At 46.1% G+C, this 16,216-nt stretch overlaps 1 protein-coding gene across 8 annotated transcripts in view; it reads left to right on the forward strand.

Annotated features, from left to right (window-relative positions):
* RYR1 (ryanodine receptor 1) overlaps positions 1 to 16,216 on the forward strand; it is a 1,068,376-nt gene that overhangs the window by 217,519 nt on the left and 834,641 nt on the right. For all 8 annotated transcript variants that reach the window (XM_069206982.1, XM_069206985.1, XM_069206986.1 and 5 more), the window contains exon 24: positions 13,776 to 13,935. In XM_069206982.1, the coding sequence (XP_069063083.1) occupies positions 13,776 to 13,935 (160 nt within the window). The remainder of the gene's footprint in view (positions 1 to 13,775; positions 13,936 to 16,216) is intronic.

The following is a 16,216-nucleotide window of genomic DNA, read 5'->3' on the forward strand; positions in this document are numbered from 1 at the left end:
GCCTTGAAATATCTTTTAATTGTAATTTCCCATTGGGAGCAGAGAAATGGAGTTTGAAGTCTCTAAACTCACAATGAAAAATCTTTTGGCGAAGTTGTTTTTAAATTGGAAGTTTGAAAATACCACGTTTAGAAAGGGACATTTCCTTGCCTAACCATTCTGTGACTTTGCCTGGTAGTGGAATACATGTCTGGGTCAGGATGATATTTGGGCTATTTATGAATTCACTCTAGATAGTCACACAAAGGAAGCTGAGGTGAACCCTGCACATCCTGATGGGTCTTCCTGGGCCAGAGTGGTGGGAGAATCTGACACTTGCACCTGAATAGGGCTGTGCCTGTTCTTACACTAAGCAGTTTCCAACCCCCTGAAGTTTGTCTGGTGCCAGGGCAGGAAAGGTAGGCTCTTGTGCACTACAAAGACTTTCCTTTGAAGTTTGCCTACTCCAAAGGCAGAAATGAGTATAAGTCTGAGACCACAACAGAATCCTTCTGGACTGAGGACATTCTGCCAGGAAGAAGAGCTAGCTGCTGTAGGAGGAACTGCCACTCTGCCTGTTGCTTTGCTGTTCTGGCCTGCTGCTTGCTGCTTCTGTCCTGGGAGTCAAAGGACTGGACTTTGCTTCCTGTATCCTGCTTCCTAAGGTTCTTGAAGGGCGTGGACTGAGCTTGCCTCCTGTTAGAAGCCTCAGGGACATCAAATACCTCATCTGTCAGAATCTGAGCTCTCTTGCTGAGAGTCCTGACTTGCCAAGTGGTGCCAGTTCCAGTCCATGAGCCCTCAACACTGTGTTATGGTACAACCAAGAAGAAACAAAGTACATTGACTCCAGAGCAATTTCAGAACCGGCGCCGCTGTCCGACTCTGCACGGCTGCATGCATCGGACCTGCGGTCCCCACTGAGTGCAAAGACTTCAAGTGACGCCGCAGGCGTGACACCGCTGTGTTGCCTCCAACTTTCTGCCACAGCGTGAGTCCCGAGTGCTGTGTCACTGATGTCCATGCCACCTGACTCAGCAGCAGCCCCTTTGGTCCCGTGGTGTGATTGCCACACGCAAAGTTGATGCCTTCCGTCCTGACCTGCAAGATTCTTCTACCTCGCCGGATCGCAAGGAACCAGCGCCTCGCCATCGAAGCTGCATCACCTTTCCTGCATCAATAAGGGACGACGCCTCACCTCCCCTGCCTAGCAGTAAGGAAATTATGCCTCACCTCCCTGGTAGTAGTAAGGAACCAACGCTGCACCAGTTTCAGCAACGCCTCACCTCCCTGACTCCGTGCAACGTCTTTGTTTCCTCATCATCTATGCCTGGGTTCTTTGCAACTACGTCACCGGCCCGCACTCCCTCACCATTGGTGTTGGACTGTTGGGAACAACTCCGTCAAGGCATTGTGATAGCCCTAGTTGGAGCCATTGTGTTTCTAAGCGCTTTACTGAGATTTAGGTGGTCATTACGAACATGGCAGTCTGGACTGCCATGCTGGTGTTGGCGGAAATTTCCGCCACCGGCATGGCGGTCCAGACCATCATATAATGTATGTGGCAGAACCGCCGCGGATGAAACGCCACCACCGCCAGGCTCCCGCCACACTCAGCCTGGTGGTGGCAGCATTTCTGATCCGAAAGGGCAGCGCTGCAAGCAGCGCTGCCTGCCGGATAATGAGTCCGATTCCACCAACCTTTCCCTGGGGGTGTTTCTGGTGTAATGAGTGATTCGGGGCCCCCATGCACAGCCCTGTCGCGCATTTCACTGCCTGACTTACGGGCGGTGAAATGTGCAACGGGTGCTGCTGCACCCGCTGCACTGCCACATTGCCGCCGGCTCTCAATGTTCAGGCCCTGAATCCAGCTGGGCTGGCTGGCGGAAACACTGTTCACGCCTGCCGGCCCAGCTGGATGTTCACAATGTGGCCAGCAGGGGGTTCTGCGCGCTGGCGGTCTTCTGTTGACCATCAGCGCCGATCCCAGCGGGTTTCCCCGCCAAGATCCTAATGAGGGCCTTAATCTTTAAACATTTGAATCTTTGCTTCCATATGTTGGATTTTCTGAATTTTAGTCTTGTTTCACCAAAGTAAATATTAGCTATTTTTCCAAACTGGTGTGGAGTACTTCTGTGGTGTTTTCACTGTGTTACTTTGTGTGTACAAATACTTTACACATTGCCTCTGAGATAAGCCTGACTGCTCGTGCCAAGCTTCCAAGGGAGTGAGCAGGGGTTATCTTAGCTGTGTGGCGGATCCTACTTGGACAGAGTGCAAACCACTGCCAACTAGAGACCCCATTTCCAACAGGATTCAAAACATGCAAGAGGGTGTCCACAGTCAGGGACTCAACAGACTACAGCTACAAACAAAAGCTCAGCTGAGGACACTGAGAACTGTACTAATTTAAAACAAGGTCTTTAGCAATGCATGGGCACTCTTCCAAGCAGCTGCACAATTTATAAGACACTGTTCATTAATTCATTGGTGGGCAACAACACGTCAGGTCTAAGCATGAGAATGAGTGCATGAAGTGCCTGCGGGGAGTGGTGCAGAGCAGAATCAGAGCAGGGTGGCAATCTCCTGACCATGCCACAGGAGATGCTAGGGTGTGAAGGAAAAACATGAACCTTTACTTGAAAGTATGTGCTTTCATATTTTAATGCAATGCAATGTTGATGTCAAGTATGAAGATTAAAATTAAAAAAATAGAGAGAAAATGAAGAACCATCTTCAAAAGATCTATAATGAAAAACAATATGACAGTGATGTTATTTGAAATGTCATCAGTGATGACTGATGTAATTATGTAATTTAAGGTGCCATGAGCGATGTCATATATAAGATCACAAGCAATTTGTGGCAGTGCTGCAAGTTATGGTTAGTTTGCCTAAGCATGACTGGCAAATTTCAGTGGGTTTAGGTTTTGTTGTATAATTATAACTGTATTTTAATTGTGAGTCTTTTAGTGAGTGTTTGAGTATTTGTAAAGGCATGTTTAGTTCTTATCACCATGCCTAACCATAACTCCACTTGAACATTTTTTCAGTAAAGTTATTTTTATGTCTTTTTTTCGTACATTGCATCCAACTGTTCCTTGTACCATTAGGTGAAGGGAGTGTTGGTCACAGGGCCTGACGTGTAGCCTGGCTAAGCAACCAAATCGCCCCCTCCCCCCCATGGCCAGCCTACTCCCACTTGTGCACTACCTTCAGATGTGTACAGCAGTGGTTGGCAGCATGGCGTGCCTGTGGCCAGGCCCTGCACCAGTTAACCCCAATTGTACATGGCATTTTGCCATGCTTGGCTCGGTTTGGCTGCAGGCCCTAGCTTTCGCTCTGGTCCTGCACACTACTCCCCGAGGGCAGCTAAGCCTCGCTTCACACAGCCTTTGGTCATTGGTGATGCTCAGCAGGAGTTGGCCACAGACCAGGACCTCTGCCCAACCTGCACAGGCCCATTTGAGCCCAAGGATTAGGGTGTGCTTACCATTTCCCACCTTATTTGCCCAATCTTGTGCTTTTTTCAGGACATGGCATCAAGTCTCTGTGTCCTGCCTGTAAAGGAGGTTGCACCATTTATCTTCAAATTGGGGTCACCCAATCTAATTTTTCCAAGTTTGGGCAAATGCAAATTATAACTTTAAGTTACAACTTTACATCTTAAACTCTAAGTTATAGCTATAACTTTAGAATTTCTATGGTTTGTGTAGTTTCGATCTATCTATCTATCTATCTATCTATCTATCTATCTATCTATCTATCTATCTATCTATTAGTCTCTTTCTCTCTAACTCTCTCTCTCTCTCTCTCTGTATATATATATATATATATATATATATATATATATATATATATATATATATATATGTGGTATGTCTATGCCAGTAAAATTAAATGTGACCAAATAATATGTTATTTGGAAAAAGGGTACTATTAAATGCACTTTCATTCATTTATTTCTACAGTGTATAGGACCAGTTCCTCATTATTATTTCAGTTCAGTGTACCTGGATTGCGAAAACTCAGGGATTCTATGCTAGAATCAGTTCACACAAAGAAAAGAAAAAAATACTAGGGTGTTATCCACAAAACTTAGGTATTGTAAATTTATCTCACAGCATGAATTTAGCCTGCATGCTCTGGATGTTGTTATATACCATTGTTGTAACACATCACATGGAAAAAATGAATGGCATAAACCATGCTTACAGATGCAGAATACAATATGCTGCTTATTAGCACTGCTGGTGGAGGGAGTAGGAACAGTAGGAATAAACTACAAATTAAACTCTGCCTATCTGCATATATACCATTTATCTGTATGTATATTACAGAGGTGCAGTCATGCCTCTCTACCCTCAATAACCAATATTTGTAAACACAATGGGAGGGGGAGATGATGAGGCATCATTCATAAGTGGCCAGATGCAAGAAACCTGGCATCTTGGGAATATATTTTGCTAGCCTCTCAAGTGTTTCAAAAATGAATAAATATATAAATAAATAAAGCCTTTCCTTTAGCCTCTAAGACCCAAATTCCTGACTAGGACCAGGGAAGCAGTACACAAACTCTCCTGCCTTTCCCAAAGGCGGGGAGATTAAACCTCTATACCCTTCAGCATTATCCAGTGGAAAGGAGGCCATTTTAAAGAAGCCCCCTGCCGTTTTTTAAATGTGCGAGTGGGATGCTTATCATTGACTTCACTACTCACCTTCCCCAAGGGTGCTTGGTTAAAATTTGATAGAAGGGGTTGCGAAAGTACCCTAGGACGAGAAGGGGCAAATTTATATCTTCTCTCCCAGGCCTTTTCCCAGGGACCAGGAGAGGTTAAACCACCAGTCTCCTCCCACCTTGACTAAGGCCAGGGGAGCAGTTTAAATTACCCATCCCTGCAATTCAGTTGTGTGGTGGCATTTGTGGCCCTTCTTTCCCTAGCTTCAAATAGGACAGGGAGTAGTGAAAATCTGACAAGGTGAGGAAAGAGTGTCCCATTACAACCCCTCCTGTCTTCGCTAATGGAGGATAGGGCTGTTTATACATACCATGCTCTTCCACCTTTCTCAAGGATCTTTTAAAAAAAGCTATTTACTCCACTGCCTGCTGCAGGGCATATAGGATGCTCCATTTCAATTTTTCTGGTTACCACTAGATTCATACAGTAAAGCGTTGGTGAGTTTGAGATACAGGAGGCTGTCCATTTTCCTGTCTTCTATATTGATTAGTAAGTCTAAGACATTTTAGTTTATGTTCACTTATATAATATTGCCACTAAATTAAGAGGCACCCCTTATTTTGGTTTTAAAATTATTTCATTTTAACTTCTAGTAAAATTGCAAAGCCACTCTTTGAATATTACACGCCGGCAAGGTCTTAATTTAAGAAACACATAACCACCTTACACAAGTCTCGACTGCTCATTTATTGTAAAATATATTCTAAATAGAAAATAATCACTACTCCCTTTTTGTTAAGGACTATTTGTAGATATAAAAAATACAGATCTTATTATTACAATATTATCTATAATACTGACTATTGTGTATATTACATCCAGTCAGACAAAATAGGATAAAAAGGCACTTTTGCATTACAAAAGGATAAACAATCTTTTTAAGTTTATTATTCCTTAGTCAAATTGCTATGCATCACATCCACTTATACTTCAAAGTGCCAAATTTGTTCTAGTGTCTGAATATAGACTGTCTTAAAAAAGTGTGGCTGCAAGGGTTTATTTTGGGCTAAATTGTATTTTTGATGATGGTTCTAACAGGCTTCCTGTCTTGTTACTCTGTGACCCTTTTACATACTTTAGATGAATTATAATGCATTAATTATGGTAGAAGTAGGTTCAATGTAAGCCTTGTATCTATGTTAACCACGCAGATGTTCAATATAAGTATGTATGGTGCAAGATTTCACTCAAAATTCTACTTAACTTCCCCTTCCCAACTGTACAAAGGCCAAAGAAATGAAAATACTGCTAGAAACATGTTTTTCTTATAACATCGTGCAGGAATAAGCACCTTTTTAAAACACACAATGAAAACCCCAATAGTGCTTGCTATACATTTGTAATTGTAAATAGGAAGATTAGAATGATTGAGTGATTAGATGAATTAATGCAGGAATGTATTGTTGTATGGATGACAGAAAGGATGAATGGGTCAATACTTGTTAGACCCTATTCAGGAGGCCACCGGGCAGGCAGGGACTATTGGGCCTTTAACTTTGCTTTATGGCCCTACAGTGGCTGTACAAATTGGGCCACCTACAACACTTTCCACACTTGACTCTCAATGGTAACATTTGCAAGCAGTCACAGGCTTCTTAGGGATGTTGGTGTAGAGGATAATTAGGCTCAATAATCATTATCACTTCACCCTGTACCCCAGCAATGCAATAAAATCATTGCCCAGTCCAGTGTTTCACTTTGTAGGAAATGAAAAGTACTTTTAGTGCACAAAACATAGGTCACTACACATTCATTTCTGCCCAAATACATGATTACCGGGTGCAGCGATTGGTGCTCTTAGGGTACTCCTCTGATTAGACCATGTGATATAGACTTCTAGTTGCAGATTCCTTACTTTAGAATTCCCCCCAGGCGTTAGTCTGGATCTGGAGATTTTTCTTCAAGCAGTACCCTTGTGTGCCCTTAGGTAGTGTCGGTCGATTCTAGGTCCATCATTGGTATCATGGTCACTGGATATGACGTTGCGGGTCATATATAGGCATCGCACAGATGCACTGATGTCAGTCCGTTTCTTTCCCCGCCAGCCTATGCGCATATCCAGAGAGCTACCCTTACAGTTGCTTTTTGACTGGCCTTTCAATATTTTGTAGAAGTTTTAAGACCGGCTTCAATCCCTGTGACTCCTTTCATCGCATGATGGTGATAGATCCCCACCTGGTGAGTTTGTGTTGCATAGAGCACAACCACGTCCCGGAGTCATGCTCCAACTGCCGAGCAATGAATACAAAAGCTTTGAGGGAGCGGTCCCTAAAGCTACCGGCTCCACATCGCTCCTGGTCTTGGTCAAGGGGCATCACCAGTCCTCCTCCTCCCACTTCATATTGCCAGGTCGTTCAGGTAAGCACAAGACGAAATTGAAGAAGCACAAGCATTCTTTGGCTTTACCCCATCAGTCGGACGACGCAATGCTGGAGAAGGAGCGCCCTCACTCTAAGCCTCCATCTTTGGAGCCTGTTTCTAGATCGGCTCCGCACCTCCCTGAGTTTCGGGGAGCCAGGGCCACCCCTGCCACATTAAAGGAATTTTACAAGGCCATGCGCCTCATTTTGGGGCAGTCTCGCCCCCTCGGGCCTACTTCAGGCCCACAGGGTTGGAAGTGGCCCCTTCGGGTTCCAGGCTGGTGACTTTGGCTTCGGATCTGAGGGGCACCCAGGGATCTGCTTCCAGATCCTGACCGGCGCTGGTCAAACCTTTGCGACCTTCCCTGACGACGGTTCCGATGTTTATGCTCCTGATGTCGCCTGTGCCTGCGTACTACATCGATCCTACACTCATCGCCGACTCTGACAAGGAGCCGAAGCAGCACCGCTCAACGCCGATTCCGACTCTGACAGGGACCTTGGTCCCTAGGTCGGATCCTGGCCCTTATTCTTATGGGGATGAATTTAGTGAGAGTATGGAGGGGTCGCTGGACCCTTTAGTATTCCAGCTGGAAGAGCCTATGGACTGGGCTCTGGAACTGGGTGAAGCCAGAGGTCTGAATTCCTTCCTTGTAGCTGGTATGCTTTCTCCCCCTACCCTGGCAATGGAGGAGTGGCGTCCTACTCCATGGTGGTGCCATGACTTCGGTGGCTGTCAGGACCAGTCTCTTGACTGAGGTGCTTCAGCCAGGGGCTTTCACATCAGAACCCCCCTTTTGCCCTTCAGGGAAGCCCTCACTGAAGTCCTGCTGGTGACTTGGTCTAAACCCAGCACAGGGGCTCCTGTTAATAGGACAATACCCCGCCACCATAGGCCTGCGCCTAATGACCCATCCTTCCTTATACAACACCCCAAGCTGAGAGCTTGGTCATCCAAGCCTCGACGTCCCATTGCACGTTCCCTTCCACTACTCCAGATAGGGAATCAAAGAGGCTGGACCACCTTGGGAAGAAGTTGTTTTCTCCCTCTAGCCTGGAATTGCAGTCCATGAACATCACATGCTTTTTGGGGCATTACACCCATATGTGATGAGATTTGGTTGCCAAGTGTTGCCACAGGTCCCAGAGGAGGCCTGGGCCATTCTCTCCCAGGCTGTTGCTGATGGGAGAGATGCAGACAACTTCACATGGATGGATACGACTGACTCTCCAGGCAGATCAGTTGCTTCGACAGTGGCCCTAAAGCACCACGCCTGTTACAGACATCTAGCTTTTCAGGGGATGTCCAACCTACTCTGATAGATATGCCATTTGATGGCACCTGCCTTTTCGGGGACAAAGCCAACTCGGTGCTCAAGCCCTTTAAGGATACCTGGGCTACGATTGGGTCCCTTGTCCTCGCTGCTGTGATTGGCCACCCTCAATCTGTATTCACACCTTTTGTGGCTACGGAAGGGGCACCCAACCATGTCCGTTCCTTGTCAGCCACGGCACCACACATGCTGCTAAGCCTCTGCCTGGCCAAGGACGTGGGATCCAGTGCCCGTGTGGATCAGGAAGCCAGCGGTCTAGCCAGTCCACCACCTTCCTCAGCTGCAACCTCCAAGCCTTCCTAGTATGGCGTTTCCCCACCAGGGACCAGTCGGTGCCAGGATTTGTCATCACCTGCCCCACAGGAATACCCTTACGTCAGACAGGTGGGCTTTGCAAATAGTCAGAAGGGGCTACTCCCAGCTTTTTGAGATTAACCCTCCCACCATGGTACCATCCTATGATCGGATGAGGGAGAATCACTTCCTTAGGATGGAGAAGTTCAAAATGCTCACTCTGGATCAGGTCCTATCTGGCCTGGACTAAGGAGACTGTATGGTAGTGTTGGACTTGCAGGATGCTTATTTCCATATTCCCATCCTGCCTGCCCACAGCTGTTACTTCCGGTTCGTTGTAGGTCACAAGCATTTTCAATTTTCTGTGATCCTCTTTGGCCTTACCAGCACCCCTTGGGTGTTCACCAAATAGCGGTGGTCGCAGCTCATCTGTGCAGGTTAGGGTTTCAGTCTCCCCTACCTGAACGGCTGGCTGTTGAAGGCGGGTTCGCTCCAGGCGGTCACCTCCCACCTCCAGACTACAGCAGACCTCCTGCATACGCTGGGGTTCACTATAAATGTGCTGAAGTCACACCTGACTCCCTCTCAGATGCTCCCTTTCATCGGAAATGTTCTGGGCACAGTGTAGTTTCTGACCTATCCTACCAAGCGGGGAGTCCAGGATGTTCAGACTATGATACCGATATTTCAGCCTCTATCCTGGATTTCAGTGAGAATGACTCTGAGGCTGCTTGGCCTCATGGCTACCTGCATCCTGCTGGTGACACATGCTAGATGGCATGTGCGGGCTCTGCGGTGGGACCTGAAGTTCCAGTGGGCACAGCATCAGAAGAACCACTCCGAAATGGTACAGATCTCGGTGGGGGACTGTGCAAGACCGGCAGTAGTGGCTTTTGAACCAAGAATGGGTCAGAGGCAGATCCCTCTTTCTTCCCCAACCAGATGCAACTGTAGTGACAGACATGTCACTCCTCGGATGGGGCAGCCACATGGGTGAGGTGGATATCAGAGGCACCTAGTCTCGAGTGGAGTCCGAGCTCCATATCAACCTTTTGGAGCTCAGGGCGTTCAGACTAGCATTGAAAGCATTCCTTCCCTCTCTCAAAGCTAAAGTGTGTAGGAGGCTGGCCTGGTTTGTAGTGGGTACCTTGGGTACTTACACCTTACACTAGGTCCAGTTATCCCTTATTAGTGAAATGTAGTTGTGTTCTAGCAGCTAAGGCTGATAGAGGTAGCTATAGCAGATCAGCTTAGGCTGAACTAGGAGACATGCAAAGTTCCTGCAATACCACGTATAGTTACACCGTTCTTATACTCAAGTAAAGACAATACTCAGTGTACCAAAAATAAAGGTAGTTTATTTGGGTGACACAAGGCAAAAAATATCTTAGATGCAATACTCCTTCTGGAGGTAAGTATTATACACAATATATACACTAGACATCAAAATAAGGTAAGTAATTAGACATAGGATAGTGCAAGCAATAGTAAATGCTTTAGAATGCAATGGGAGAAAATAGGTCTCGGGGCAACACAAACCATATACTAAGAAAGTGGAATGCGAATCACAAATTCCCCCCTAGAAGAGTGTAGTGTGTAGAGAATCCCCAATGAAATCTGATTACTAGGAACAGAGGGACAGAGGGAAGGCAGAGTGTGTGATGAAAAGCAAGTCTTTCACTGGCTCTGTTGTCATTTGAAGTAAAGAAGCGAAGAGCAATGATTTGTTTTGTTTCTTGATCACACTGGTCTGATCTGTTTGTATTTACCCCTAGCCTTGCACCTCAGCTCAATTAGCAATCACTCCTAACCAGTGCTGGGGGCAGAGGCTGCAGTAGAAGGATCCATGTGTAGAGTGGCCATACAAATCAAGATTATGCTGGGGGTTGGAGGGGCTACATTTGGGAGGGGAATAAGAGGGAGCATTCTCTGCCACCTCCTAGCTGCCAGCTGTATGATGATGGAAGAATGATCACCCCACTAAAATTAGGGGCCCATTTCGGTTTTCTGGACTGATGAATAATGATTAATTGGGACCCTACCTTGAGCTAAAATTGTTTTTTTTAGGTGAGTTTTGGCATCTAGTGCCAAGGGCCAACACAACCACGTTTTGGGGTTTATAGATAGATTGAGATCATTAATTCTACCCTCCTCCATAATGGTTCTATATAAACTCTTTTTATATCTGTAGCACTGATGGAGCTGTTCAGGATAAAATGTTGCTCTCAGTACAGTACAATGTTTTGGATGCTACTTATATTCACTGTAGCATAGTCTGTGGGGTAGTCAATATTAGTACTTCCTGATCAACAGTAGATTTAGTGGTCTAAAGATGGAAATACAGTGCTCTCTTTCTCTCTCATTCTGGCATGCATTTTCTCACATCATTTTCTGATTACTCTGTCTGTCACTTTCGCTGCATGGAGCTGTGGAAATGAGGAACAGATAGGGGGGCAAGCTGGGAATCACCTGGATGGAATATATCTATAATTTGAAGTTTAGAGCATCAGCATGGTCTTTGCAGCAACTTTATTAAATCTAGGTTCATGAGTCGGTTGGTACTAGGGTCATGAGTTAGTGGATGCTATAGGCAAGTACTTTTCCAAGGACATCTTGACCTTGCAAGATACCACTGTACATCATGTCGCAGGCTGTCTCACTGATTCAGGTGATGCACAGCATGTCCATTTCTTGATCTAGAACCTGTCCTTGAGATTCTGAAATGTTTAACACCACTTATTGCCAGAGCATGTTTTATGGATAAACAAACGGGAAGCAGACTTGCATTTGTACATTCAGGGAGACAGTAGAGTAGGTCAAATTCGGAAACTTAGGCCTAGAGTTACAAATAAATAACACAGTGCAGCAAGTGAAGTTGTTGTGCTGCATTGCATGAATGGGAAAGAACAGAACACTACGATATCTTGAAAGAAAATGTGGCACTGTTTAGTCTTCTCCCCAGCTGTGGCACACTTTTTGCTGCCCTACATCACCACAAATACCGTTGCACTATGATACAAGGGTGTCTTTGTTGTGATCAGCATTGGGTTTGTGCAGGGATGGGTCCCTTCCTGCACAACTACTATGTATAAAGGCGATTTCCTCTAAGTATGTTTGCTGCAGAATGCATCACACAATCAAAGAAGAAAAAACAAGGAGAAGTAAAAATAATTCCTTAACCCACCTCACGTAGTTGCAGGATTTTGGCATCAATCCATGTCTACAAGTCTTTGTAGATACGAATTTGTATCAAAATCCATGGGGGGATGCGCAATAACGCCCATTCACCACCTATGGAATGCCTCCCTGACGCAAAGTAATGTAAGGCAGCATATTTTGCTGTGCTGGGGCGTAGCTTCAGGCAGGGTGTCTGGGGTGTTACACCCCCCTAATAAATGTATTTTGTGAGAAATAGCTGAGTACATGTGCTTTCAGTCGACTAGGGTGGTGTGTCTGTTGGATTTCATCAAGAATTTTTACACACACAGACAAAAACACACACATGCTCTCCTTCTTTCTGTTTGGAAAGATTTTTAAAATGTTGGTTATTTCACAACATAATGTGCTTTCTTTCACTTAGTTCCCACTCTTCATTCCTCTCCCTTTCTCCTGCCCCTTAAGCCCATCTTATGCACCCTGCTTACTATATAATAATGTATTTTTAAGATTATGTGCCAGTGTAATTGTTGGGAAATCTGAAGGTTACACCCCCCAATCTTTCTGACCAATTTACGCCACAGCGCTGTATTTTTGTTTTTCTTTACAAACCAACACAAATCGTGATTTGCATTGTTTGTAAATCCCAGCAGAGGACTTCGTTTTGGGTCTGCTTTAACAAAGTAACGCAAACCCAGTGCAAACTCCTTGTAAATCTGGGTCTTAATGTTCATCCAACCATTCCCTGCAGCTTCTAGCTTCACCAGTTGTAACTGAAGTATTTTGATTGTACTACAGTGGACATTGCTGTTTTAAAACAAACTATATGCTTGTTTTAAAATCTGATTCTGATATTTTGAGGACTGTAAGCACAAAGCATCATAAGACACTAGGGGGGTCATTCTGACCCTGGCGGTCATGGACCGCCAGGGCCAACGACCGCAGGAACACCGCCAACAGGCTGGCGGTGCTCCCATGGCATTCTGACCGCGGCGGTACAGCCGCGGTCAGATACGGGAAACCGGCGGTGTACCGCCGGTTTCCCGCTGCCCAAGGGAATCCTCCATGGCGGCGCTGCAAGCAGCGCCGCCATGGGGATTCCGACCCCCTTACCGCCAGCCTTGTTCTGGCGGTTTTGACCGCCAGAACCTGGCTGGCGGTAACGGGTGTCGTGGGGCCCCTGGGGGCCCTGCAGTGCCCATGCCAATGGCATGGGCACTGCAGGGGCCCCCTAACAGGGCCCCACCAAGATTTTCAGTGTCTGCCACGCAGACACTGAAAATCGCGACGGGTGCAACTGCACCCGTCGCACCCTTCCACTCCGCCGGCTCCATTCGGAGCCGGCATCCTCATGGAAGGGGGTTTCCCGCTGGGCTGGCGGGCGGCCTTCTGGCGGTCGCCTGCCAGCCCAGCGGGAAACTCAGAATTACCGCGGCAGTCTTTTGACCGCGCAGCGGTATTCTGCCGGCGGGACTTTGGCGGGCGGCCTCCGCCGCCCGTCAAAGTCGTAATGACCCCCTTGATGTTAGATTGGGATAGTGCATGTCGGAGTAGTGAAGAGCATTTGGAATGTGAAGTTGAGGAGAAAAGTAGAATTAGAGTTACCACTATTGTAAACCCTCAGGATCCCTGCATAGATAATTATAGGACAACCACAGAGTGCACTTGGAGGTAAAAGAATCAACCTGGAACATATGAATGTTAGTATTGCTTGGGCAGAGACAACCCGAGTATTCTTACTCTAGATAGTACAACTATTGGAAAACCACTATTGGAAGGTGAGAGGGTAGGGGTAAGGGAGAGCAGTAAATACCTGAGGTTGGAATGGTGGAGGAGGCCCATACAGTTCACGGACAGTCTTATTTAGTGTCACTTTGACCCTTTCAACTATCAACATATTCTGTTTCATTACAGGTACGTGATGTCCAATGGGTATAAACCAGCTCCACTTGATCTCTCGCATGTGAAGCTGACGCCAGCCCAGAATACCCTGGTTGACAAATTGGCAGAAAATGGGCACAACGTCTGGGCACGAGATCGCGTCAACCAAGGATGGACATACAGCATGGTGCAGGTATCTGTCAAGAACTTCTTTAAAAATGTGGGGGAAGTAAATGGTGATAAAGAAAAACAAAATGTTGTGGGTATCAGTCTAAGATTTTTGGATATGTACTTTGATCTGCAGATTCCTCATCTGCAGTTCTCCAGACTCCAGACTTGACTCAGACATTTTCCAGAGCAGTGTTCCTGCGTGCCATTGGGTGGCACTGTGTGGCTCCATGTTGACTTTGTTCAACCTCGGAAGTGACGGAGTGAAGACATACATAAGTGGAACCTGTAACTCATCAATGTCAGTTTTTTTCTTTCCACTATTTTGAAGATGGATCCGGAGCTCCTCACCCTTTTGCATTGGTTTTGGCTAGTTTTCAAATTGGAATTCAGTGTGTAAGAAATGATATCCCCATCTAAAACTCCGGAGTTCAAACCATGCCATGACTGTCGAATACAGATGTCAGTAATGGACCCACATGAGGTGCGCCTTTGGTGTTTGGTACTCAGGGCAGGACTCCCAAATTGTGCAATATGTGTGCTCGTAATCACTACAGAGCGATTCGGTATTGTGAAGTGAACCTGTACATTACCGAACACTGAAAAAAGTCACTGACCTCACGTAAGTCCTGCTCGCAGTTCAGTGCGAGGGGCTAGACCCTTTTCTACTCTCAAAGCTGATCTTTTGATAGGTCTTCGTCCTAGTCAAAGTCCTACTCTATTTCGAAGTCTAAATGGAAGAGGAAACACTCCATTCTGCCACTCTCTATCTAAAAATGTTGCGAGGATGCCAAATTACCACTCGATCTTGCTCTTGATTCCTGATTTAGGGGCTGATTCTGCAGTTCATCCTGATGCACCTAAAAACAAAAACAAAACCTGCCCTAGAGTATTTGAAGGTAAGTAGGGTCACAGCAATTTTGTTGGGTCTTTCGACTCCTACCAGACAGATTCCTCATCAGTTTCAAATAAGCCTTCCGAGGCTACCCCAGAAGATTTTCACATAGGCAGTGGCAGGCCCCTACACCACAGCTTCATTCATCCCAGTGTTTTTTTGGCAGGGGATCAAGCAGGCAACACGCAAGTCACCAAGGGCACCAATCTTGTCAGTCCCCTTCTAGTGCAGCATCAGCCTGCAAGCTGCTTTAGACAGGATCTTACATTTTCTCCGAAGATGGCAATCCATCACATCCGATGGATGGGTCCTCCAGATAGCCAAGGGAGGTAAGGCCCTTTTAGTCCTTTCTGATGACTGCAGATTCCTCCCACATCACAGCAGCTTTAGAGGAGCAGCTATCCAACTTACTTAAAGAGATGCAAGGTCTACTGTCCAAGGGGAGTGTTCCAGGCTTGGAAATAGGGAAAGTTGTTACTTCTCCCATTTCCTGTTGCCAAAGAAGGATGGAGGCCTTTGTCCAATTTTAGATCTTTGCTCTCTGAATGCCCTCCTGCAGAAGGATACATTCAAAATGCTCACAGTTGCTGATGTTGTCTATGCCCTCTCAGCTTTTCTGCCTTCACTGGCCCAACCATCCTTGTTTAAATCACCTATTGTGAAGTGGTTTAACACACATGTTCCCTCCCATTCTGTTTGTGATGCAACAGTGGGATCTTAATTTGGTCCTCATGTTTCTTATGTGTACTGCCTTTAACCCTATTCACAAATGGTTGTTTTGTCTTCTGACACTAAAGACTGTCTTCCATGTTGGGATCACTTCAACTGCGAATGAGTGAGTTTCAGGATATCTCGGTGCAACCGACCTAGGCCACCCTTTTTCAAAACAACCTGGAGCTGAGGACCGTGTGCTGAGGACCTGGGAGGGCTTCTTCCCAACAGTTGTGACTCCTTTGCATGTTGAGCAATCCATCACCCTCCCAACGTTTTTTGCTGCTCCTCATTCTTGAAGGAGGAAGACCGACTTTGTTGGCTAGACCCCAAAAGAGCTTTAATGTTGATCATCCCAAGAGCCATCAGATGGACAATAAGCTTTTTGTAGGGTTCGTTGGGTCAAAGAAACTGTGAAATGTGATAGTCCTTTGCATTAAGAACAGCTACACATTGGCCAAAAAATCACACAACTGCCTGGCATTTGAAGTGGTTGTTCTTCACATCCGTAAGGTCACAACTTGGGCTTCCAATGGATACTTCTACCTGCATATTCCTCACTTATAGAATAACCCTAGGCATCAGTCTGGATCCAAAAACTTCAAAGCTTTGAGGTTGCCAGTAGAGGGTTCTGGATTCAGCCTGTGCCAGAAGTGACGTCAGATGATCCCACCGAGCTCATATAGTATTCGCCTTGGCG

Source organism: Pleurodeles waltl, chromosome 9, assembly GCF_031143425.1.
Source record: "Pleurodeles waltl isolate 20211129_DDA chromosome 9, aPleWal1.hap1.20221129, whole genome shotgun sequence".
Classification (NCBI taxonomy): Eukaryota; Metazoa; Chordata; class Amphibia; order Caudata; family Salamandridae; genus Pleurodeles; species Pleurodeles waltl.